Consider the following 26,111-nt stretch of genomic DNA (forward strand, 5'->3'; position numbering starts at 1 on the left):
CACATTAAAACTTCCAAACAAGTTTTAAAATGTTAGCGTAGACATAAACATGAAAGTATGAAGAGATATATTTAAATGAGCACCAAATATATTTTAGGATTATTTTAAAACAAGTTAGTATTATATTTATTATTTCATTTTAAAACAAGATAGCATTATATTTATTATTCAAATGAAATTTACATCAGAAATATTTGTTGCTTATATTTATTGGATTTTTTGGATTTTTCTATAGTATAAAAAAAAGGTCTAACTTATAGTTTATGATCGATGGAAATTTAAAAATATGAAGGAAAATATTATTGAGATATGGATAGAAATTCAATATGATGCATCAACCAATTTTTAAATCTTGGTATTATTATTTACATTGGAGAGATGATTTTGTTATAGGTTTATGAAGCATTTTAAAGATATGTATTTGATTAATGTTTATGGGGATGGAGATCATACAATATATAGAGGGAAGATTCACTTTCGATTACTTTGAATTAATTAGTTTAAAGTTTATTATAGTCAATGAAAGTGATTTTGTAAAATGGAATTTATGATGAGTTGGTGATCAAAATCAAAACCATAAACGGCAACGCTAATACCTCACGTATATGACTTTTCATTGTGTGTGTTCACTTAACCATATAATTATTTTTCATTATCAATCAATTTGCTATATATAAAATTTGTTCAAACTTTGCAACTTTATAATATGCAATGTTAATTAAATTGTGGGCGATATTAATAAAAAAAATTAAACCTTCATGCGATGACACTCTTGTTTAATTATAATTATTCATTTCATATTACATCCCATTTAAAACTACTAATTATAGTGAGAATATTTTTAATATTTCAAAATTTTATTGAGGTAACAAGAGTGTCGAGTAATTATGCTTAAATAAGTAAAAAGAGAAACGAGAGAGGATTAAAATATGGTTGACATTTTTTGAAATTGTCACTATCATTTGATGTCACAACGTTTTTTTTTTTTTTTTGTAATATTATAGGTGAAATGATATAATAATATTAAATTTGTTTTCACTTGTCAATTTAAACTGTGAGATAAATGTAACGAAGATTTAAGATGGTATTAAACCAAGTGTTTTAGGAGATCTCGTTGGAGCAGCTATAAAAGAACAAAAATTACAATACACAAATGAAAGGATTGGAATTGCAAGACAGATGCACAGTATGAATGGACAAGAACTATGAGAAAAAAACATGCAAAACAAAAGCCTGTAAGAGGAGACTTAGTCGTGGATTACACTCTTTTTAAGATGTATCACAACTTTGCTAGATGTGCAAATATTTCTTAAATGCCACAACGTTCCTAGAATAAAACAACTCATATAATATTTTTCTCGATCAAATCTTTATCAGAAAAGATTGAAAACCCTACATCATTAGATTATACCTAAAAAAACATAAAAAAACAAAAGAGCGTCTAAAACAGAACTAAGCTTGGGAGAAAAGTGTAGATTTTGTATATATGAAAAACGGAGAGCGGAGCCTTTTTATAAGGTTAGGTTCAGGAAGTGTCCACAATAAAACTGTAGCAGTTCAATCAATTTTTAGGTTAATGTAAAACAAATTTGTTTAAGGAAGGAAAATAACAAAACCGTTTGATATACTTTTTATATTTAGTATCAATTTCAAACTCTTGAATTTACGGATATATCGACATATCCATCAATATTTTAATTCTTCTTCATTAATAGCGGTTGTTAGTAATAATTTTTACTTCATTGATAACAAACTGTCACTATTATAACCTTTTACTCCAAAACAACTTCTGTCATTCATACACAATCCATAATAATAATAATAATAATTATTATAATAATGGATTGAAATAATGATAATAATAATATATTATTATTATTATCATTACTATAATGAATTGAAAAAAATGAAAACATTAAGGATATGCTGCAATCCTTAGACACATTTGTTTTGAGATTCAGTAACCTCCTATTTAAATAGATGAGATGTTCAAATAATACATTCAATAGAAAGACACATTTTTTCGTATATTTATTGAAAGTCTTTGTAATTATTTGAATAATAATTTTAAGAATAATTACAACTAAATGTATATAGTAATGTTAATAATAAATATAATAAAATTAATCAATAATTTAATAATACTATCATTTATCATCTATAGATTACGAACAACTATTGTATAGACCTAAACGGTGTATATATATTGTTTTAGCTTGGTATGTGTGGTTTTTGGAAAGGATAGGATTAGAGTTTTGGGATAATGAACCACTTGAATTGAATGCTATGGCTTCTATTCATTAGCAGGGCTTTGTCATTGAGTTTGATTAAATTTGTTTTCTACTGGCGTGTTCAATTTTGCTCAAATAAAAAACAAAACGTTTCTTTAAGACCAATTGCAAAATAATTGCATTCAATATATTACGAAGTAGCACAATAGTTTTTAGAATTTATTTATTAAATATTGTGATTTGTTTAGAAGTTAATTGGCCAACCCCATGACGGGTAGCCATATGTAATGAAGTTAATTAATTTTAATTATTATACTTAAGCTCAATCATTTAATATCTTTTTGTTTTAAATCTATTTTGTCAACATTTAGCTTTTAGTTTTGAGAGACAAAGCAATATTGTTTTTTTCTTTCATATGTGAAGTGATGGGATTTTTCTTCAACGACGAGTGGGAAAAAAACAAAGGCGAAAATTAGAAAATTAGAAGATAGGAATGCGTTGGGTAATGGGACGTTACCCACAACTTAGGCTTCTAAACTAATCAGTTTTTAGATTTTAAACCTTTATAAACTAATTTCGAAATTAGGATAGCTGTTTACTAATCATTTGATTTAAGAAAAAAAAATTAGATGTTATCTCTTTTTCATAGGTGGGGATCATGTCAAATAATGCCAAAATTAAATCTTACTCACCTTTGTGAATTAATGTTATTTCTCAGATTTTTTATACAACAAGCTTTTTATCTTTTTCTATGTCACATTAAACAAATGCCATCCAACCCATATTTAAGAGAAAAAAATCTCACTCAATCCATATTTTTTTAAATGCAAATAATTAACGAATTGTCTTGTTTGTTGTTGAATTTAATGTATTGTAGTAGGTGTATTTAGTAGCATGTGTCATTTTTATATTAAATTAATAAATAATTTTTGAACTCGACTCTAATTTTTTAAATCAATTTCATTTTAATAATAAAAACATAATTATTTGAAGATGTCCATCCTTTCACATTGTGGTGGCAAATATGGTAGGACTATGTGTTCAAATTAGGTCCAATTTGTTTATTACTTTATAAATTATAATTGGGGTCTTAAACATATATTGTTTATTTAAGTTGAACTATATTATATAATTTATAACTCATTGAATTTTGTTTGCATATTGGGAGAGAGGAAGATGATGGAATGAAATGCTAAATAATCTCAAGTTAAATAAGGTAGACGTTTGGCATTACTTCTTGAGGATTTCAAAGAGTTATGTGATCAAAGAATTTCTTCTACATAATTTTTCTTTACTTTTTCAAATTTATTTAATTATAATGTATTTAGGTATAAGACCCACCCCAATACAATTTATTTGATGTACACCATCAAAATAAATTATTTGTTTTGACAGAGAAAATAGCATCTTCATTATATTTGTTTTAACTCAACTTTCACTATTTTAAAATTACCTTTTATTTTATTGCATTGTATTTTAATATAAATTAAACAACTTGCCCTAATAAAATTCATTAGAATATAAACATATTTTCCATCAATTTGTTTTATTCCATTTTCATTTGGTATTGTACTTTACTGTAAAACCTAATCACAAAACTTAGATCTAAAATTTGGAGTAAATCTTTATTTTAAAACGGCAAGGGACTGTTTCTATTTATCTTTATTCTTATGGTGTTATCTACACTAAAGTGTTTCGTTTATTAGACACGATTCACCCAATGTTGTGGGGCTTAATTTTGCAAAAGAGAAATTAATAATAGGGTAGTGTTCATGAGAGTTGACAAATTAAGTTTTGCTTTTCAATCTTGTTCCTCCCACATATGGGTAGATGACTTACCCTCTTGGTTGGGCCATATATGATGGAAAAATGATCGAATTTCTACAATGGGTGTTGGTTCGCATTAATGAAATTTATCCTGTTCTTCATTGAATTGGGTGGACCAATGTTACAATTTATTATGATCATATAAGAACAAAGAGAAAATGATGAACATACATGCATGTATGTAGATTTTCATTTTCATTTTTATAGATTTTCATGGAGTTGGATTATTAGCTTTTTAAGAGGAGCTATTAGGTTAATTATTGGTGCATGTAGTACGATCTAGTTTTAATTGATTATATGTTTAATAAACTCTATATTTTTGTTTGGAAGGAAGCTTTCATTTCATAAATGTTTTTGTGTGGATCAATTCATATAATTTCCTGAAGTATTCTATTAATTCCTTTTTTTACAAGTAATTGTAATATTAGGTTAGAAAATTAGAGAAACAAACTTGAGAAAAATATTTCCTTATGTATCCATAGTACAAGTTTTTATTTTCGTCCTACTTATTTTCTTACTTAATCTAATTAATTTTGGTTTTAATTCATTACTAAATTTTGTGTTTTTTTAATTTATTGTAAAGTACGGCTTAATTTTGTAAGGGTCCTTCTTTTCCCTAAAAAAAGAGAAGGGAAGCAAATGTAAAAAATTTCAACTAAAGAAAACTCTCTAATTAAACTTTATGCATGAATCCTACTAATATCTCAGAGGTCACCTAAGATTAAAACACAAGCACTTAGAGTGAGGGTTCCATTGTGTGGGTATTTATTAGAAAAAGCCTGATTAACTAACCAATTATTCTCTTAATTTTGCAGGACCTGCATGACTAAAATCCTAGAAAAAGCTATAAGTTATTCAAGTTCGAACACAATTTCCTACTTGCTGATTCCATTGACAAACATAAAGAAACTCATGAGCCTAGCTAAGACATATATTCAAGGGTAAGGGCATAAATCTAAATAAGAAAAAAAATTGTAAAAAAACACAAATGCGATGAATTTAAACTTAATTAATGAGTTCTCAGAAAACTACAAACGTTTGCTCCCAAAGATTTTACTATACAATAACAATTACCTCAAAAATTCATTGACAAATGCAAGAGGAAATTTCCAATTCCATGAGATACAATCCCAATAAAATCCTAAGAGCAAATCCATAATTACTCTCCTTCTTTCTGTTTTTGCACTGTTTTAACCCGAATTGCATCTAAAATGTCCCCTCCTTTGCTCAATTTCTTGTAAATAAACCGTCAAATTCCTAAGAATTGACCCTGTTTAACTGGAAATAATTAAATAGCTCTATGTGGAGATAAGATTTGTTTCTATTTGGTTCATGATTAGATTTCATATTCACTTCAATATTTTAGGTTGATATATTGATTTCTATTATTGAATTAAAAAGAACTATGAAGTGTGAATTGAGAAATTAATTTTAATAATAATCAATAAAATAGCAAAAAATATTTGATTTTAGTTCTTTAAATTAATCCACAGTGATAAACAATATTAAATACCAAATCTTGAAATCTAACAACGAAATCAAAACAAAACTCAAATATATAAAAAAAAAAAAATGTAATTTCGAAACTTAAAATGTTAAAGTTTCGATTCTGATCAAATGGAAACTAAAAATCAAAATTTAAATACCTAAAAAATGTATTTTCTATGTATATATGGTTAGCTTTATATATTATTATGTTATAATGATCAATTATTGGTCTATCAAGTTTGAGAACTTATTATTTTCATTGGAAGGGAGCTTATGGTTGTCCTTTTCTTAGGTTCCATTCTCACTTTAATAATAATAAATGAAGAAAATGATGATTATTAATCCTAATAACTTCTTGAACTCTTATTGACTTTTTTGGAATTTTTGGGATTAATATCACTACTATTTGTTTCACAATATTAAACAAAAGAGGGAGAATATATACTTGATTTAATTTGTTTTAAATATCAATCATTAAAAAGGTAAAAAGAAAGAAAGAAGAAAAATTGAATGGAAAAGACAGCTCATTTACCAAGTAGGTGTTTGAATTAATGATCAACAAATTAGAAAATAAAAAGCAATAATTATGAAAGACAACTTCATTTGAACTCATATACACCAACATGGAAAAATAAAAGAAATAAACATTTTTCAAATTTGTGCCACAACAATACTTAAATTAAGAAAAAAAAAAGTTATTAAGTCTCGAAATTTCCATTCTCTATATGCGGTTGATTTTTCAAACTTTAGAAAAATTATAATAAGCCTTTATACGATTTTGAGTTTGATATGTTATTGAATTATTTAACAATTTTAAAATCTATGTGATGGATTATTAGAGTTTAGTGTCTTTATTTGATACAAAATATTTTAATTTTATATCTTAAAAATGTTATTATTTTTCTACAAAAATGTTGCATATGTTTGTGACCCAAAATTTAATGATCTATTATAAACAAAATTTAAAGGTTTGGTTGGTGATTTGTTAGATACGTTTTAAGTTTGTAAAGCAGAAAGTAATAATTTGTAATTTAATTTTAAAAATTTACATTAAATTTAACTACGTTAACGTTTTGTTTTAGTATAGATAGTTTGAAATCCATTTTATTTTAGTTATCATAATTTCAATTGTCCACTTCCCTTCTTTTAATAATTCTTGAAATTTAGTCCATTATATTGTAGTCAAATTTCCTCCACTTTCGTTAAATGATAATAACAATAATAATTATTTGGCTTTTAAAAATATAAAACAGCAGTATAATATTTATTTTTGTATTTATTCTATAGCAATTTTGAAAACAAAAAAAAGTCTATACGTTGTAGAAAATATCCATAGCTATACAAAAAATGTGTCACCCTATTGACATCCATTATCTAAATCTAAACTATATTTAAAAAAGATTATACAATATCTCAACCATTTTTATAATAGATTTCTAAACTATTTTTTTAAAAGATTTCTTTTAGATTTAATTATACAATATTTCAATTATTTTTTAAAACGACTAGAAAGAAAAAATGAGAAGGCAAATCAAAATATTTAAAAAATGATCAATTTTATTTGTTTTTTATTTTGTTATATGGTCGTAAACCATCCTAAATTAGTCTAATAAAGTTATCAAAATAAAAATTGAACTCAGAGTACACAAAATAAAATAGTAAAAAGAAATATAATATTTTTTTAATCTAAGTTTTGGTTAGTTTTTCAATGGTTAATTGGTTTCAAAATGTATCTATTTTAATTTTAAATGTTGTTTTATTTTGGATTATAGGTTTAAAATATTTACATTTTTTTTGTTTTAACTACGCTAATTTTTTACTAAATATTCTAGTTTTATCGTAACTAAATGTATACTGTGATTAACCTATTCATTAGATATATCTTAAACAATTTTTTTTAAAAGAGAAATAAAACGATAAAAAATGATAATAACAATATATAGGTCAACTAACATCTATACATTTTGGAAGATTTTTGGAGCTGTATTTAATAAGTGATTTTAAAAGAGAAGAAAAAAACATTATGTACTGATAAACTTGAGAGATTGAGTCATTTTGTTATTGTAAAATAAAGTGAGAAAAGTAATGATTAGATGCAGAGGATGGTCACGGGTCACGTTTAAGTAGCGGTTAGCCATTTATATTAGTAACCATTCATTCAGAACAGAGAGGAGAGCGAGAGAGAGAGAGCAAGGCGGCCCCCTGCCGCTGCAACCACTCCTTCAATCTTCTTAACAAGAGAACGCAAAAGCAATAACAAAACTGAGGCCTACCAAAAATGGCTTCTAAATCTCCTGACGATGTTCTTCAACCTTTGATACAGCCGCCGACGACCCAACCGCCGGTCTTATCGAACAAGCATGAATATAGCGACGAACTGGAATCCATATTATCCGACACTCACCTTCCCCTCCTTCAACGTTACACAAAAGCTACTTGGATCGAGATGAAACTCTTGTTCTACTTAGCAGCTCCGGCCGTTTTTGTTTACGTCATTAATTACCTTATGTCTATGTCTACTCAAATCTTTTCTGGCCACCTCGGTAACCTCGAACTCGCCGCTTCTTCTCTCGGCAACAATGGCATTCAAATCTTCGCCTACGGCCTCATGGTATATCCTCTGTTTTTCGCTATTTTTGGGTTAATTTTGGATTTTATTCCGACCCAATTAAATGCTCTGGCTAACAATTATCTCCTTGTTTTGGCAAAACACAGTTAGGGATGGGAAGTGCGGTGGAAACTCTATGCGGCCAAGCATATGGAGCAGAGAAATACGATATGCTTGGGATTTATTTACAGAGATCGTCCATATTATTAACTCTAACAGGGTTTGTATTAACACTTATTTACATATTCTGCAAACCCATCTTGATATTTTTGGGAGAATCAAAGGAAATAGCTTCTGCAGCGGAAGTGTTCGTGTATGGATTGATACCTCAAATCTTCGCATACGCAATAAACTTCCCAATACAGAAATTTCTTCAGGCACAGAGCATAGTGTTTCCGAGTGCTTACATATCGGCAGGGACGCTGGTGGTGCACGTGGTGTTGAGTTGGGTGGCTGCATACAAAATGGGGCTGGGTTTGCTGGGAGTTTCGTTGGTGTTGAGCTTATCATGGTGGATAATAGTGATGGGTCAATTTGTGTATATAGTTAAGAGTGATAAATGTAAAGAAACATGGAGAGGATTCAGTGCGAAGGCGTTTTCGGGGTTGCCGGGATTCTTCAAATTATCGTTGGCGTCGGCGGTGATGCTGTGTTTAGAGACTTGGTATTTTCAGATTCTGGTATTGCTTGCTGGATTGCTCGAGAATCCTGAGCTTGCTCTTGACTCCCTTGCCATTTGGTAATTCTTTCATCTCTTTCACACATTTTTTTTTTATTATCTTCTTCTCAATCTATAATCGCAATTAAAAGAACATTAAACAAAAACCAGGAATCTTGACTAAAATTGAAGATTCAGTGAGGATTAAATTTCATGAATTATAGGTTAGATACATGATTAAAATTATATTTTAATGAAATAAGAACCATATGTCACAATACTTTTGGTGTTTTGGATTTAAAAATGAAAGAAAAATCAGATTTGGTTGCAGCCCTTATTTAAAATTTTATCAAGTGGTTGCGAATAATAGCAAACAATGTTGCCTAAAGTAGACAAAACTCGATTTGATTACGTCTGATTTTCTGTTCTTATATATATTTAAAAACTACACAAAAACAAGATTCAAACTATTGGTGTAATATTCTCATCAAATATACTAATTTAAATCTAATAAAACAGTTGCCTTTTATAAAATATATAGAACCATAAGTGGTATTCAATATATATTATTCATTAATTTAAATAAACTAAAAAAGATTTGTAAAATCAGAAAGATAGGAGAGTAGTTCAAATAATGTTTATTTCATTGAAAAAAGAAAACAAAAGGGATTGGAGTGAGTGAATGGTTGCTTCACAATAACAGTGATGAGTGTGAAGAAACAAAATGGTGGGAAAACGTGAAAGAAGAAGACGAAGCAACGTTTTTGTATTTATTAAAACCATTTTTCTTCTTATATTTACTTTTCATTTTTAATTATAACCTTTTTTTTTTCATTTGATCTTATCACATATATAGAAAAAGAAGTTTTTATCACAAATAGAAATAATTTTACGGTGAAGCCATCAAAGATATTGTGGTTTGGGATAAGATTGAATTAATATATATATATATATATATAATATAGCCCAATCAAACTTTGTATATTATAATTTTTAAAAAATAATTAGCTATTTGAAAGGCAATAAGTTATGAAGCTTATATTTGGGTATAAAGTTGTAAAGTTAATTATTTTTCTTTTATTAATGTACAAAATGAGAGATAAAGTTTTCCAATAAAAGTGGAAATTTTTAATAGTAAGTATTACTGAAATTAATTTAACTTATTTGAGCCAAACACCCTTTTTTTTAAACATCTTTTAAATAATTGTGTGTGATAAAAAATTATAAAAAGCAATAAAATAAAATTAAATATGGTTGAATTAATTTAAGCTGTAATTTTTCATTGATGGAAGTGTTAAATTTGTGATTAGCGTTTGCGAATGAAATGAAATGAAATTAATATAAATATTTATTTGTTATTAATTTTCCAGCACATCCATATGCGGATGGGTTTTCATGATTTCAGTTGGCTTCAATGCTGCCGCAAGGTAACTTCTCTCTATTACTTTTTTATATGTTTCTTTGGCCCAACTATATATCACTGAGATTGTGCTAAAATTGTTTGGTGTGTTTTGTTTCTGTCTGCTACAGCGTGAGAGTAAGCAATGAACTTGGAAGTAGGCATCCAAAATCAGCAGCATTCTCTGTAGTGGTGGTCACTGTTGTTGCATTCATCATCTCTTTCTTTTGTGCTGTAATTGTACTTGCACTTCGCAATGTCATCAGCTATACCTTCACAGAAGGCCCCGTCGTGGCTGCTGCAGTATCTGATCTTTGTCCACTCCTCGCTCTCACCCTTCTCCTCAACGGAATCCAACCTGTCTTATCTGGTACTTTCATTTTACCCACACCCACAACCTACACCTCCATTCCATATATGAATTAAAAAGAACCTTCAACCATCAAAATATATAATTCATTTCAACCTCCAATTTTATTTCATTTATTTTGATTTGCCAAAGGCGTTGCTGTTGGGTGTGGTTGGCAAGCTTTTGTCGCCTATGTAAACGTCGGTTGCTATTATGTCGTCGGAGTTCCCTTGGGTGCCCTCCTTGGTTTCTATTTCAAACTTGGTGCTAAGGTATATTCAATGCACAATTTTTCAAATTTTTGCATGCTGTTATAATTCGTGTATGATATATATTTGTTCATTTTTTACATAAACTCTCGTAAATATATCATTAGTTTCATCAAAATCTTAATGCAAACTAAGTATTGTGTAATTTATGTATGTGTAGGGTATCTGGCTGGGAATGATTGGTGGAACTTGCATGCAAACAATCATTTTGATATGGGTCACATATCGAACAGATTGGAATAAAGAGGTAACCTCAAAATTGAAATGTCACATTTAGGTGGTAATAAAAAAAATTAATCTGATTTGCATGATTGCAACTTTTTTTCTTCTCCAATCTTTTGATTAATTAAATGATTTAGTTTTAAAATAGTTTCCACATTTTTTTTATAAAAAAAATAGAGATTAGAGATGCATTTGATTTAACTGTGTAATTATGGAAACAATGAGTAATATATAATAGTTTTTTCCATGGAAACTTGCAGGTGGAAGAAGCCACGAAGAGATTAAATAAGTGGGAAGACAAACAACAAATTACTTTGAAGGATTAAAAAATTTGGAAGAAATGATCAAAACTAGCAAAAAAAGAAAAAAAAAAAGTTTACTCTTCTTAGAAAAATAGGTCCAATGAATTTTTATCTTTTATGGTCTTTTTTATGAAAGGTAATAATTTGTTTTTCTTTTTTATTATTTTTGAAAAAAATCCTTAAACTCAATTTTTTTTGTTGTTGTTATCACTTAATCAATAATATTGGGTGGTGTACTTGAAATTATAATATGCTAATAACTCATCCATTCACAACTATGATACTACTAGCCAGTTAGTCAGGGCAATATCTTAATCATGTACTACTAATACACATTAACAATAATATGTATATTTGAAAACTTATTATAATGTTTGTTGACATGATGTGTTGTTATCCCAATTATATATTTGGAATAATGAATAAAGTCTTGCAACCACAATATATATAACTTTGCATAAATGAAAAAGAAAAAAATTAATAACCTCATCTTAATTGAAATAACGCATAACCATCCAATTGCTAAAATGTATGATTGTTGTTACATATATTTTCGATATGATTGACATATTTTTGATATATTATTGTATCACTTAATTGAAATATAATATAAACTCATCTTAATTGAAATACTCTTTTCTTATTATTGAATATTTTATATGAAAATAACTTAACAAATGAAGGTTGATTGTTTTAAAATATATGAACTAATACTTTAGTCAAATAAAAACTTATTGAAACTATAATTATCTATTTATTATCTACTATGGAATTTAGAATTGGCTCATATAATATAATATATATATATATATATAGCTTTTCAAAATCATTAAAATCATGGCCACAAAAGGTTGTTTGGTGGTAAAATTTGAAAATGATGGAATTGTTGGCATATAAAAGTCAAATGACAAAATGTGGAAAATTACAAATCCTCCTTTTAACTTACTGGAAGTTATTTGTCATTGTAGGGAAGGATAATTATGATAGATGTCCGGTAAAGAGTACACTCATATTTTGTAAGAGTTCGAAAAATAGTAAAACTTCTTATTTGTCTCACTTTTATGCTAATAAACTTTGACACATTTATACTAATATTTGTATTTAATTTTAAAAGTTGCTATATATATTGATACTTTCAATTTCATTATTATAATTGAAGCTATTCTTATATGAAATGAGATCGTATTTAGGAGTATTTAAATAAAATGTGAAGTGGTAAGGTCATCAAACTTATAAAAAGTTAATAATACAAACAAATTTTGTTGGGTCATACTATAGGGGTTTAATTACCTCCAACTTCAACGCATTTGATTAAACAAACAAATTATTTTTTTCACTTTTTAAACTTATATAATTTTTTAAAAAAATCTTTAAACCTATGTTTTAAAAGGGGAAGGAGATAGATAAATATGAATTTGTTAATATCTCATGAGTTGTTGTCCATCCTTCTGGTGCGATAGGAATAATATTTTTTTTTTTTGTTAAATAGTTATTTTATTTTTATTTTTTAATAAAGGCATTGAAATTTGAGAGGCGAGGTGTTGAAACTTTTGAACGGGAACAACCTTGCAACGAGTTTAGATCGTGATGTATTGAGTCGTTATGAAACTCAGCACTATATATAATCTTCCATCTCCTCTCATTTAGTATCATCCAAAAATATTTCTCTTACAAAATTATTCTCTCAACTGTTCTTCTCTTTTTTTCTTTTGAAGAAAGTCATTCAAGAGTGTCGATTTTTCGATCGATTTCATGCAACTCCATTTGAGTGTTTTTGGTGGTTTTATCTTGACGACGACATTGCATATCAATAACTATTTGCACTTCAAGCACAACTGTGAAACATCTAATAAACTGTGTGATTCATGACTCAACTTCATCTAATTGTTTTTGTTTTGCACACAGTTAGACGTTCAGTGGCATCAAGCAATCTATGTTTGTATTTTTTATTGAATTCTATTAAATTTATTATTTCAGTATGCTTATTGATCTAGAAAGCAATTGAATTAGATAAGGTGACTCTGTCCATGCTTTATATTCAATTATAGATATCGTGTGATAAAATGATTAAAGCAATAATTATATTAGGTTATGTTGGATCACCGACTTAATTTAATATAGATAGCCATCATGTCTTGCTAGAGACTAATTATGACTTATGGGTCATAAAACGAATTATAGATTGATTGTCATATTAAATTAGCCTACATATCGAATACGAAAGAACTAAGTCGAATTTGTCTTTGAGTAGTATAATTAATAAGCCCAATTGAAAATTTTGAAGCTTATTAGGAATTTCTAAGCCTATTAGAAAACCCTAAACTATTAGGAAACCTAAGCTTATTAGGAAAGCCTAGGAAACCTATAAATAAGACCTCATGTGTTTTATTTGACATACAAACAAAATACATAAATTCCTTTGCAGGAAGAATTGAGAAAATCAAGCTCAAATTCAATGAGTTGGCTAGTTCGAATATGAATACTGTTAGAGAACGTCATCTTTATGATAACAAGCAATTTGAATTTGGTACGTTGGCACAAAGGTACGTTAAATTATCTATAAAAGTAACAAAATTTTCGAATGATTATAAATCTTACATTAAATATTCTGCTATTTTCAAAAAGGGGTTTGTTTAGTTGTAAATGGTTAATTATGGAGAAGAGCATCAGTACAATATGAACAGTAACAAATTAGAAGAAAACAACCAAATATAAAAAATACAATGGTTTAGGGAATTTGAGTAACCACGTGATTAAAAAAAATTATAATAATCACACAAAAGTATACTAAACTTTCTTAGATGCAAATCATTTAATTGTAATTGAATTCGGGACAATTTTGGTTCGTTTGTTTGTTGATATTTTTTATGAGTTTGAGGCTGAGAAATGGATGGGACACTTACCCTTTTCAAAAACTTTACACTAAACTTTAGCATTTTGAAATACTTCACTCTCTCGTACCAATGGCTCACATTCATCCATATCGTACTGTAGTCTCTCCGGTCCTTTTTTCCTATCAAGGAATGGGAGCTACAAATTCCTAATCGTAAGGGAAACCTCTCTTCGTCTTCTTCTTTTTTTTTTTTTAGGATTCAAAGATGGGTTCTATCTCCGAAGACGACATTCATCAACCGTTGCTGTTTTCGTCGGCGGCATTATTGTCGTCTCAGTCACTGCTTTCTAACCACCATAAAACTAGCGATGAACTGGAGAAAGTATTATCCGATACCCAATTGAGTGTCCTCCGACGTTACTCTCTTGCTTCTTGGATCGAAATGAAACTCATGTTCTACTTAGCAGCTCCGGCCGTTTTTGTTTACGTGATTAACTACCTCATGTCTATGTCCACTCAAATCTTTTCCGGCCACCTCGGAAACCTCGAACTCGCCGCTTCCTCTCTCGGTAACAATGGCATTCAACTCTTCGCCTATGGTCTCATGGTATATATCCTCTGTTTTTGTTTTTTGGTAAATTCTTTGGTTTGCAGTGATGAGTAATCTCCTTCTTTTTGACAAAACAGTTAGGGATGGGAAGTGCGGTGGAAACTCTATGCGGGCAGGCATACGGAGCACAGAAATACCATATGCTCGGCATTTATTTACAGAGATCAATCATATTATTGACACTAACAGGGTTTGCAATAACAACTATTTACATATTTTGCAAACCCATCTTGATATTTTTGGGAGAATCGAAGGAAATAGCTTCGGCAGCGGAAGTATTTGTGTACGGATTGTTACCTCAAATTTTCGCATACGCAGTAAACTTCCCAATACAGAAGTTTCTTCAAGCACAGAGCATAGTGTTTCCGAGTGCTTACATATCAGCAGGGACGCTGGTGATTCACGTGCTGCTCAGTTGGTTGGCTGCTTATAAAATGGGACTGGGGTTGTTGGGAGTGGCATTGGTATTGAGCTTGTCGTGGTGGATAATAGTGATGGGTCAATTTTTGTATATAATTAAGAGTGATAAATGTAAAGAAACATGGAGAGGATTCAGTTGGAAGGCGTTTACAGGGTTGCCGGGATTCTTCAAGTTGTCGGCAGCGTCGGCAGTGATGCTGTGTTTGGAGACTTGGTATTTTCAGATTCTGGTATTGCTTGCCGGATTGCTCGAGAATCCTGAGCTTGCTCTTGATTCCCTTTCCATTTGGTATTTTTCCTAAACCATCCTTCAATTAATTAATTAACATGAGGTTTGAACGATCTCGCTATCAATATTATTGGAGTTGGTATTAGAAAAATTCCAGTTGGAAATTAAACTTGTTCAAGATTCCATATCTTGTCAGAAATCTTCAAATTCAAAGCCTCTTTTAACTTCTCTTTCAATTCTAAGCCTCTGATCTGGTTCATTCTAATATCCAGAGGTTATCCTTTGTTGTTCTTTTGACCATGGGATAATATCTACTCATGCATGGTTGATTTAATTTTTGTTTGCTATCAATATTGGAGTTACTGTGCACACTAATCTTTTTTTAGTTTATTGAACATTTCTTAGTTATAGAATCGAACAATAAATTGGTTTCTAATTCTTAAAATTTGTGCAGCACCACTATCAGTGGATGGGGTCTCATGATTTCAATAGGCTTCAACGCTGCTGCAAGGTATTTTTTTCTACGACTATTCAACTTGGTAAATGTTATATGATTAAGGTTATGCGTTTAAGTTTTTGTATTGCTTTCTCTTCGTTTAATATTTGATTTTTCTTGTTGAGTGTTATGTGTATTTGAGTTCCTTAACTTTATACTTTTCGTAAAAAAAATTAATTTTTATTTGCTTATTTATCATTTTGATACGATCTAAGATTAGATTTTGTTATTTTGATAAGTGAGAAATTGACTTTTTACATAAATCTCTACGTGAATTCTTTACCATCTTATGCTTTTTTATTTGTCAATTTAAAAGGCTCTTTTCTAATAATGAGAAGAAGAAAAAAAAACAAAAATAGCTTTTCCAATTAAAAAGGTGGCGAGTAAAAGGGTGCATTTTGGTTCCATTTTTTTTGTTTTGTTTTGTTTTTTCCAACTATCTTGAAAGCTTTCTTTCATGTTGAGAGGGGATAATGTGATGTCATTTAATGAAGATATAGAAAAATCAGTAAATTTCAAGAGAATTTTAGTTGGTGGTGGAAATGAAGATATGTCTAATGATTAAATTGAACTTGGTTAGATTATTACTTTGTGGTTTTTAAAGAAGTGTAAGTCAATTGTTTAACTAGTTTCCATTGATGTAATGAAGTGTAAGTCAATATATTGAAAGTAGTTTAAAGAGATAGATTTTGTGTAGTAAAATTGATGGTTGTGTTTTTATATTACACAGTGTGAGAGTGAGCAACGAACTTGGAAGTGGACATCCAAAATCAGCAGCATTTTCTGTGGTGATGGTGAATTTAATCGCCTTCATTATTTCTGTAATTTGTGCTATACTCGCACTAGCACTTCGCGATGTCATTAGTTATGCCTTTACCGATGGCCCTATTGTAGCCGAAGCCGTCTCCGATCTCTGCCCACTTCTTGCTCTCACCCTCCTTCTCAATGGAGTCCAACCTGTGTTATCTGGTACGTACTGACATAATCCAATTCTTAAACCCACCCCTTCCTGTCATAATTTAATCTAACTTTTGATTTGATTTGATCGTGTAAAGGAGTGGCGGTGGGGTGCGGTTGGCAAGCTTTCGTTGCATATGTAAACATCGGTTGTTATTATGTGGTGGGCGTGCCCTTGGGTGCCCTCCTTGGTTTCTATTTCAATTTTGGTGCTAAGGTAATATTTCTTTGATAAGCTAAAATATACCATAAACACAATAGACCTAAATTTGACAAATTATGTTAATTGTGTGTAAATTTTGTGCGTGTAGGGTCTATGGTTGGGGATGATTGGTGGAACTGCTGCCCAGTCCTTCATTTTGTCATGGGTCGTACTTCGAACCGATTGGAATAAAGAGGTGGAGACTATCATTATTAATATTAATCATTAGAAACTATATTATAAAATGTTGTAAAATTTTACAATTATCCACTTAAAATGAGTATAATTTTTTATAACGATGCAGGTGGAAGAAGCAGCAAAAAGATTAAACAAATGGGAAGATGAGAAGAACCAAATTGTTTTAAAGGAGCAACTCTTTTAATTTATTTCATTGCAAATATGAATTCTTGGTATGTAAATTCAACTGCTCTCATTAGTTGATTAAACTTGGGACTATTTTTCATGGAGATTCTGTGTACCTTTTCGAGAATACATCTAGTTTAGTCTCTTGGTTTTTCTTGCCTGTTTGTAAAAGATGTTGTTATGAATTTGTTCAAAATTATTCTAGAACTTAAACTAAAAATATATTCTTTTTCTTAAAAAAAAAAATTTAATAACCGAAAAATGGTGTAAATTAATTGAGTTGAATTAGAAAAAAAAAATGTCAAATTTGTCAACCCAAGTAATCAAATAAAATCTTCAACTCAACCCTTAAAATTTGGGTTAGGTTGGAGGTAGGTTGTCAAGTTATTTATTAATATGCTTAAATTTATGAATGACATCTTAATAACTATTATAAAACTAAAATAAATTAAGATTTAATGTAATAGATTTATTATAAATTTAAAAAAATTATAACAATATATATGAATTATAATATTTATAAGTTGCCATATATATTTTAATAATATTAAAACTTTCTATTGATTTGGGTTTAACTTCTTGAGAATTAAATTCAATTCTTAGTCTAAATTGTTAATACTATTCCAGCTATTACCATTCACGCATCACTAAAATTCATAATTCAATGACATAAAAATAAGAGACAGAAGCATTAATTATGTAAATGTATGTTTTGTACTTTGTATCAACAATATGAGAAACACCATTTAGTGCAGCTTCATCTTGGTTGATGAACAGAAATTAAGATGCACATGTTAATAGTAAATAGAAGAATTAAATTCAAAATAATTAAATATAATAATATAATATTATAAATAATATAGCAAAATGTATGAAAGTCTATTAATAATAGATTTTGTTATATTTACAATTTTTAAAAAATATTATCATATATTTAATTATTATTAGATGTTTTGGATCTACTTTCCATCTAGTCTCTAGATGTTAACACGTTACACTTATATGCTGGAGTTTTAAATTTAATTTAAACTTTAAAATGCTACATCTTTACAATTGACCTTTTCATTTGGTCCTTAGATTCTAACATTTACTTAAGTTTGATTTTTTCTCCAAATACTCTATTGCTAAAAACTTTGGGTTAAATGACTATTGGTTTATTTAAAATAATTATCATATTAACTTTTGGTGTCTACAAAAATTAATTTTAAAAAATAGAGATCCAGTAATAAAATTTGATTGAAAGAGAGTAAAAATAAGACATCTCTTACTTTGCTAATAATAATCCACAACTTACAAAGCACGTAACCAAAAGAGGGAAGTGGAAGTAAGGGTGAATTATGTGTTAGTCCAAAGTTCCCATATCTACCAAAATTATTGCTTATAATGTTTTCACAATTTAAAACGAACATCTTTCTTTATTGTTCTTTTTAGATTTTAAGTGGACACCCCACATGATGAAAGTAATTTTGTCTCTAATTCTATTATTTTTCCCATTTACTTTTTTCTACTACCAACTTTTTCAAACCTAAAAAAATGATTGGGATTTTTTGTAATGTTGTGAAAATCTCTTGGTAAAAAAAATAAAAAGTTACGTCAAATTTTCCCTAACAATACAAAAATTGGGTATATTTCACTAAATTCCAATCCTTATTGTGAAATTTCTTTTGAACTTCAAACTAAGAATGCTGAATAAGGTAAAAGAAACGATTATAATAAATAATCCTTTTCTATAAATTTAGAAAGTAAAAATATACATTTTAAAATTAAGAAATTAAATTGGCATATTCTACAAAACAACGAAAATATAAGTTAATTTAAAGACTTTTTTTTTTCTTTTTCACGTGGAAAAATAAAATTGCTTTTAACGATGAAAACAAGTAAGAGGGAGAGAGGTATAGAATAATATGATTAGAAAATGCAATGATTAAGGAAGATATTTGTAGCCTTGGTGGTAGGTAAGAATTGGATTAACATGGTGCTTAACACATTAAATAAAATTAATTAAGGATGGGTTTGTTTAATAAGTTCTTTTCATAAAATTATTATATCTAAGAGACTAATGGTAAAATTATAACTTGATTAATTAATAAACTATTTTTAATTTCAAAATTTTGTATTAACCGTTACCATTTACCATTTATGATGTCTTAGCTATTTTATGAAAATAAATATTATTAATTATTAATAATTTAATTAATTGATATTTATTTATTAACTTAGACAAATTGATGACCTCACCTACTTAAAATTTAATTTTTTATGAACTTTCTTAACACTTAAATATACTAGGATTTGACAACGCATTGTCCTTCGTACACTCGAGAATATAAAAATAATAATTTAACATTATTTTAGTAATCAAATTTATTTTAAACATTATTTGATGTTTAATATAAGAATGTTTATTTTGTTTTCTTTTAAGTGAGTAAATATTAATTATTATAATAACATATCAAATACGTTAAAATTTGTTTATGACTACATTTATCTAATTACAAATTAATTAACTATTTTATTTTAATAAAATTGATTTATAGTCAGTATCCAAATACATGGGAAAAAAATTTATTTGGTTATCCTGATCTATAATTAATAAAATATAAAATTTTACTATCTTTTAATTATTTGTTTGTATATATATATATATTTACAAGTGCTTATATTTAATACTCATTCCTCAAAATAATATTCATGAATTTGTTTAAATAATTGATATCAACAATTTGATTCATAAAATAGATAGTATTCTTTTAATTTCATGGCAATTTAAAACTAATGTCCAAAATTAATGATAGCACATGTCATGTTCTTTTAAATTTGGAGTAATTATAACCGGTAACAATTTTATCGATAAATTTATATTGCAGGTAGACTCTTATAGTCATTCACTGTTAAAGATTCTGACAGTTTTTGTTATATTTGCGTAAGTGTTGATAACTTTTTTTAAAAAAAAACTTGTTATAACGTTAATGATGAGTAGAAAAAAAAAAAGTAGGAAGACAGAGAAGGGAGGTTAACCTACTTTGTTCATATTCAACTGTAAGAGTAATTATTATTATAATAAATGAAGGTTTAAAAGGTAAATTTTGGGTATTTAAAAAAGATTATAGGTATTTATTACAGATATATATTTTAAATTTTAACTCTTTAAAAGTATGATACAATTGCTGTTTAAACTTCTATAAAACGTAGATATATTTGGCATAATTGATTCCATAGAAAGTGTTTTTGATAAAGTACGGCATTGGCTTTTCAGTTGGGCAGTGTGTGAAGAAGATGATATGATCAAAGAAATGAATGTGTTGCCAATAAATTATGCAAATTCAACACGTCTTTTAAAAACAATGTTATGAGTAATGGAAGTTGGGTACCAAAATTAAATGCCAAGAAAACGGTTACACCATTACTTATCTTTTCCCTACCACCTCTTCATGGCAGGTTTTCCATTATTATCCAGAGGTCAAGATGTTATTGAATGAAGTTATGCAGCATTTAAAGGTTCTTAAAATTGATTTTTAAAAAGACTCCAAACAGGTGAGAAAAAAAGCTAAGAGTGGTATGATATTGTTAAAAGTTATATTTTGAGTTTCCCTAAAGTATTGTTTTGGAAGGTGTGTATTTTCGTCGTTCATGGACATGACTTGTCTTCTCCGTGTTCACATTGTTATCCCAATGTCAATATCAATTTTGGTGGAACACAGCCTCCAAAGTACAAAAGCCAAAATTTCTCCATCGCCAAATTCTCTTCCCTTAATCCCAACTTTATTTTAAATTTTGGTATAATAGTTTAATTGCCCTAATCATTAGAGTTTGGATGTGAACCAAGAAATCAAAATTGAATTAAATGTAGAAGTTGAAGAGATGAATTTAGATATAAGGTTTTTATAGAGTCTATGATACGAATAAAAAAATCATAATAAATTTCAAAATATAATTAATGATGGACGTTTATAAATTTGTTTTTGACCAAAATATAATGCAAATGGGATGGTTCTTTCATTTATTTGTCAAACTTAATTAAGTTTGGGTAGCTCATGATAGGCTCCGACCACTCCTCCTCCTTTTTCATTGGAATGTGAGGTGCCAATAACATACATTTTTAACTAATTCAACGAGTTTAAAAATGGGATACAACCCATTTCTTCCTCTTTTCCTAAACTTTCATTTGAATTGTAAGGACAATTGCAACCATGTACCAAACCGATTCAATTCTTATAATTTATTACTAATTAATTTTTATATATTTATAATTCTTTAAAAAAATGTTATATACTCAATATTTAGTCATAATATCGTTACTCCTTGCAAATTACCCTAAATTTTACATGTTGCTTTAGACTCCAACTATCATACTTGGATTAATTAAATTGATGTTCATAGAGAGCTTTCTAAGACAGTTTTCCTTTACCTTTTTCTTAACACAAATTGGTGTGAAATTTTTTTGAAGACAAGGCCTCTAAGGGCTCTAGTACGTGTACTTGTTTCCATTTTAAATTCGGAACATTTTTTAGTTCTTCTACTACTATTTTTCCTTTTTTAACTTTATCCTTGTCCACTTATATCTCTTATAAATTTATACATTTTTATCATATATTTTTTGAAAAAGTCGTATATATATATATAGTTTGGACCACAACCCTTTTCGTCCATTTGAGTTGAATTTAATATCTACACCATTGTTTCCTCTATTTTCACCCTTATTCCATAATGTATATGATGCAATAATTTCTTGCTCAATTGTCAATACTCAACATAGCATCTTGTTTTTCCCCAATAAAAGACAATAATACTTACCATAGCACCTTATGCAACTCACTTACACAAAACCTTTTTGGTATTCTTCCCACTATTTACTTATTTTATTCACACTCTGACCATGACCCCTTTTTTTTTTATGTCAATTGTACACCATTTATTTTAAAACAATGGCACCTAATCATTGAAAAATAGTATTGTGTACTATTGCACTAGTACAACATAATAATTTTAACTTTCAAGTCAACTTGTAATTACATTAATACTGGCACTCATTCATGCAGCCACAACTATCTACTGTTTTAAATTTTAATAAGAAACGATCTAGTGTCTAGACTTTCAATTTTAATTTATTAATCTCCACACTGAATATTTGAAGATGAAGCAGGTAATCGAAGTTATATATGAACTAAGTTATGAAGGAAAGAAAAATGTAGAAAGTGCAGAGCACCCAATTTGATGAAAGAAAAAACGAAGGGACCCATAAAATGAAATTCAAAGTTTCGAGAATAGGCGAGAAGCTGAATGAACGGTGGAGATTATGGTAGGTGTTGAGGCTCCCCAAGTCGTTCGGATCTTCTCACACGCCTTTCTCACGTGACCCACGTGCCTATCCTCATCTATCTTGAGATTGCCATTCCCAACTTTATTTAATACTCTTTTAACTAACATTTTAAAAAAAGGTTTCACATTTAATATTCTCTTAATATGCTTACAAAATATATATATATATATATACATACACTGTTCATATTTTGCCTTTTCCTTTAGAGATATTTTCATATTCTATATAGATTTTCACAAATAAAAAGCATTTTAATTATTTTTCTAAAACAATCCTTCATAAAAATTACGAGAATTAATTTTATTTTCTTAGAACCAAAAAAAAATGATAGAGAAATTTTAAAAAATTGAGATGAAAAAAATATTTAGAGATAGAAATACAAAAATAATAAAAAAAAAGTCAACTTTCTAGTGATGTCGATACGTGCTTTGGTTCTAGTTTGTTGTTAATAGAGTAATTATTGAATGAAACTGTTGTTATCGATAATTTTTAATTATATAAGGTACAATAAGACACTTCAAATTTGGACTAAAATTCGGATACATCTATTTTGATTTTGAGTCAATTCTACAGTTTTCTTAATACAAAATGGGAAGCTCGCATCCCACGTCTAATTATTTTATTCGATCTCATAATTAGTAGGTCTGAATTTTTATATATCAATTTGATTGGAAGTAGTAGCGTGTGAATATGTATTTTTATTTGAGTGGATTGTTAATAGAGTAATTATTGAATGAAAGTGTTATTATTGTGCAATTAATAATTTCTAATTATATAAGGTACACTAAGACACATAATTTAGATCGATCAGTGTTAATTAAAACCTGAATGCAATCATTTAACTTTTGTTTAACAATTAATTTAAAGCCACCCGCATTGTTTTGTTTAAGTAGACTTTTCTTCTACTGAGGGTGATGTGCAAATCATTGAAATTAGAGGTTGAAGAAATCAAGAGTTCACAATTTCTGTGTATTAGAATAAAATTGAAAAAAAATGGTGATCCCAGATAAACAACAGGATCTTAAGAAATAGACATATTTTGAATTGAGTTTGAAGAAATAAAATGGTACCAAAAAGTGGGGTTTGTTGAATTGTAGTGATCAAATTTGAAAAGACAAAGTTAATATTTATGTAACAGGTGGCCGAATATTGACTTTGACTGGGCGGATGGGGGTGAGGTGAGGCGTGAGAAAGTGGGGAAAGAAAGATACTTAGAACAAATTAAGAATTGAAAAATATTCACGTGGGGAAGGAGAGAAAGAATAGGGGTTGCTGGGTGTGATTTTGTTTATTCATTTTGATTATTCCCTTTTCATCTTTGTCGTCGACACAAAAAGATATAATAACAATTGTCCATATGGGTGCTTGCTCATGCTTCACGTGCACCAAAATTTAGACTACGTAGGAATCAAACAAGAGAATATATCTATTTGTTGGTCCCTCCTATTTTTTTCACATCTATTTTTCTTTCAAAATACTAATCTATATACATCTCGTTCCTTAATATAATTTTGTTCACACTAACTATAAAAATACTAATATACATTTTTCTTTTCTTTTTGCATAACGTATGAGTATACATCATCTTTACCTAATATAAGCATGCACGAGTTCCAACAATGGCTTTTCGTTGAATTTCTTACTTACTATCCTCAAACCCAGTTGTTGGCGTAGTGAATCGTTTGAGTGTATATCTCCTCAACCAAGATCTCATTCCCTCTGCCACTTCCTTAGGTTAGAAGGGAGAGTACACACTTAGCTTTGATGGTAATAAAATACTACCATTTTTTTTTAGAAAATATCAAAGTAACAAAATATTAAATTAAAGAGATTGAATATCCAACTTTCAAATTAATATCACATATTTATTTATTTACTTTTTGCCATTCTATTTGTGCACATGGAAGTAAAAAGTTAAATGCTTAGCTTGGAGGTTACTTGGATTTCAAATTTGGATACATCCATTTTGATTTTTAGTCATTTTTACAATTTTTTTAATACAAAATGTGAAGCTCGCATTTTAGCAATACATTGACTAATTATTTTATTCATTCTCAAAATTAATAGCTCTAAATTTTTAATTTTGAAATTGATTTTATGATGATTTGCTTCCCACATCCTCTTGTATTAAAAAATGTTGATATATTCGTTTTTTTATAATTTTCTAATTGATTCAAAATCTTCTAAAGAAATTGAATTTTTCTTCTTCTAGATTTTCAATCTAACTATTCTTTACAAATAGAATATGGTTTATAATTATAATTTCATTTTTCCATACTTTTTTTTATAAAGAAAAGCGTATAAATAGTTTGTTAAGAAAGAAGAATGAGATGAATTAACAAGTAATAATATCAATTGATGGGGACAATTAATAATATGAATTGATTAACAAGTAATAATATCAATTAATTAATAATCAAAAGAATAGTTGCTAATATTAATTAACTGATAAATAAGTAACCATTGGCATTTTCCTTGGGCTTAAATTAAATTATATACTTAGAGCAATTCACATGCTTCCTGTGTTATATCTCATCTTGCCACTAAGACTATTTTATAACAAGGTGGATACAATTTGAATTATTTAGTTTGAATTTGAACCACAAAATCCTTCCAATTAATGATCATTTTAGTAGAGTGCAAGTCTGTTATAAAGAAAAACCAATCATTTTACTCGTGGTATAGGATACCACAATCACATGTTCCCACATCAATAATATGGATCATATTGTTTGTAACACTTATAATTCATGTAATAGTTAAAAAGTGGGTCGTATTATTCGCTCTATTACAAAGATAAGACATCCAATCGTATTCATGCGTACGATAGACTTCATGCTTCACCTTGCGTCTCAATGTCTAGGCTCCCCTTGTGAGAGACTCCTTAGAATAATTTTCAAATGTTACGCTCCCCTAACTTGCATACATCTTTTCAAACGAGAACTTCACAATGATCGACAGTAATAAGTGTGAATTCGACCAAATTCTTACATCGGTTAGATAAGTTGATGATCTTGAGTATAAGACATTTTGAGATTGGTACCAAAAGCAAAGTGATGCATCTCTAACTTAACCATGCTAGTATGATCCTTAGGTGTCGAATAGAGATGTAGTAGAACCTCCAACACAACAATCAAATCTCCACGGCACATTCATATCTTTATGAATAAATATTATCCATATATTTATTAATAGATGTTCTCTAACATTATCTATTCTACACGTAAACAACTTTCACTTTTTGTAAAAACGAGCATGACCTAATTGATATATAATATTAAATATTAATTATATGCGTGCTCCAACCTAACCCTAAAGTAAGATGAAG

The 26,111-nt window shown here is 28.5% G+C and overlaps 2 protein-coding genes across 2 annotated transcripts; both read left to right on the forward strand.

Moving 5' to 3' along the window:
• The first annotated feature begins 7,659 nt into the window (after positions 1-7,659).
• LOC101221154 (protein DETOXIFICATION 40) lies at positions 7,660-11,610 on the forward strand. Its single transcript, XM_004144447.3, has 7 exons — positions 7,660-8,157; positions 8,262-8,893; positions 10,183-10,239; positions 10,343-10,581; positions 10,714-10,832; positions 10,990-11,076; positions 11,312-11,610. Exons 1-7 carry the CDS (start codon positions 7,825-7,827, stop codon positions 11,375-11,377), a joined length of 1,533 nt encoding a protein of 510 aa, XP_004144495.1. The 5' UTR covers positions 7,660-7,824; the 3' UTR covers positions 11,378-11,610.
• Positions 11,611-14,247: 2,637 nt separating this feature from the next.
• On the forward strand, positions 14,248-17,619 carry LOC101203402 (protein DETOXIFICATION 40). The gene is made up of 7 exons (XM_011660398.2): positions 14,248-14,793; positions 14,874-15,505; positions 15,900-15,956; positions 16,672-16,910; positions 16,997-17,115; positions 17,210-17,296; positions 17,405-17,619. The coding sequence occupies exons 1-7, from the start codon at positions 14,452-14,454 to the stop codon at positions 17,480-17,482; spliced, it is 1,554 nt and encodes a 517-aa protein (XP_011658700.1). The 5' UTR covers positions 14,248-14,451; the 3' UTR covers positions 17,483-17,619.
• The last annotated feature ends 8,492 nt before the right edge of the window (positions 17,620-26,111 follow it).

Source organism: Cucumis sativus, chromosome 7 (assembly GCF_000004075.3).
Source record: "Cucumis sativus cultivar 9930 chromosome 7, Cucumber_9930_V3, whole genome shotgun sequence".
Lineage (NCBI taxonomy): Eukaryota > Viridiplantae > Streptophyta > Magnoliopsida > Cucurbitales > Cucurbitaceae > Cucumis > Cucumis sativus.

What these genes read in the sequence shown, in the direction of transcription:
- LOC101221154 (XM_004144447.3), top strand. Translation starts at nt 7,825, where the DNA reads ATGGCTTCTAAATCTCCTGACGATGTTCTTCAACCTTTGATACAGCCG. An exon ending in TCTTCGCCTACGGCCTCATG is followed by an intron (nt 8,158 to 8,261) that starts GTATATCCTCTG and finishes GGCAAAACACAG; the next exon opens with TTAGGGATGGGAAGTGCGGT. An exon ending in ATTTCAAACTTGGTGCTAAG is followed by an intron (nt 10,833 to 10,989) that starts GTATATTCAATG and finishes ATGTATGTGTAG; the next exon opens with GGTATCTGGCTGGGAATGAT.
- LOC101203402 (XM_011660398.2), top strand. Translation starts at nt 14,452, where the DNA reads ATGGGTTCTATCTCCGAAGACGACATTCATCAACCGTTGCTGTTTTCG. An exon ending in CTTGATTCCCTTTCCATTTG is followed by an intron (nt 15,506 to 15,899) that starts GTATTTTTCCTA and finishes AAATTTGTGCAG; the next exon opens with CACCACTATCAGTGGATGGG. An exon ending in GAACCGATTGGAATAAAGAG is followed by an intron (nt 17,297 to 17,404) that starts GTGGAGACTATC and finishes ATAACGATGCAG; the next exon opens with GTGGAAGAAGCAGCAAAAAG.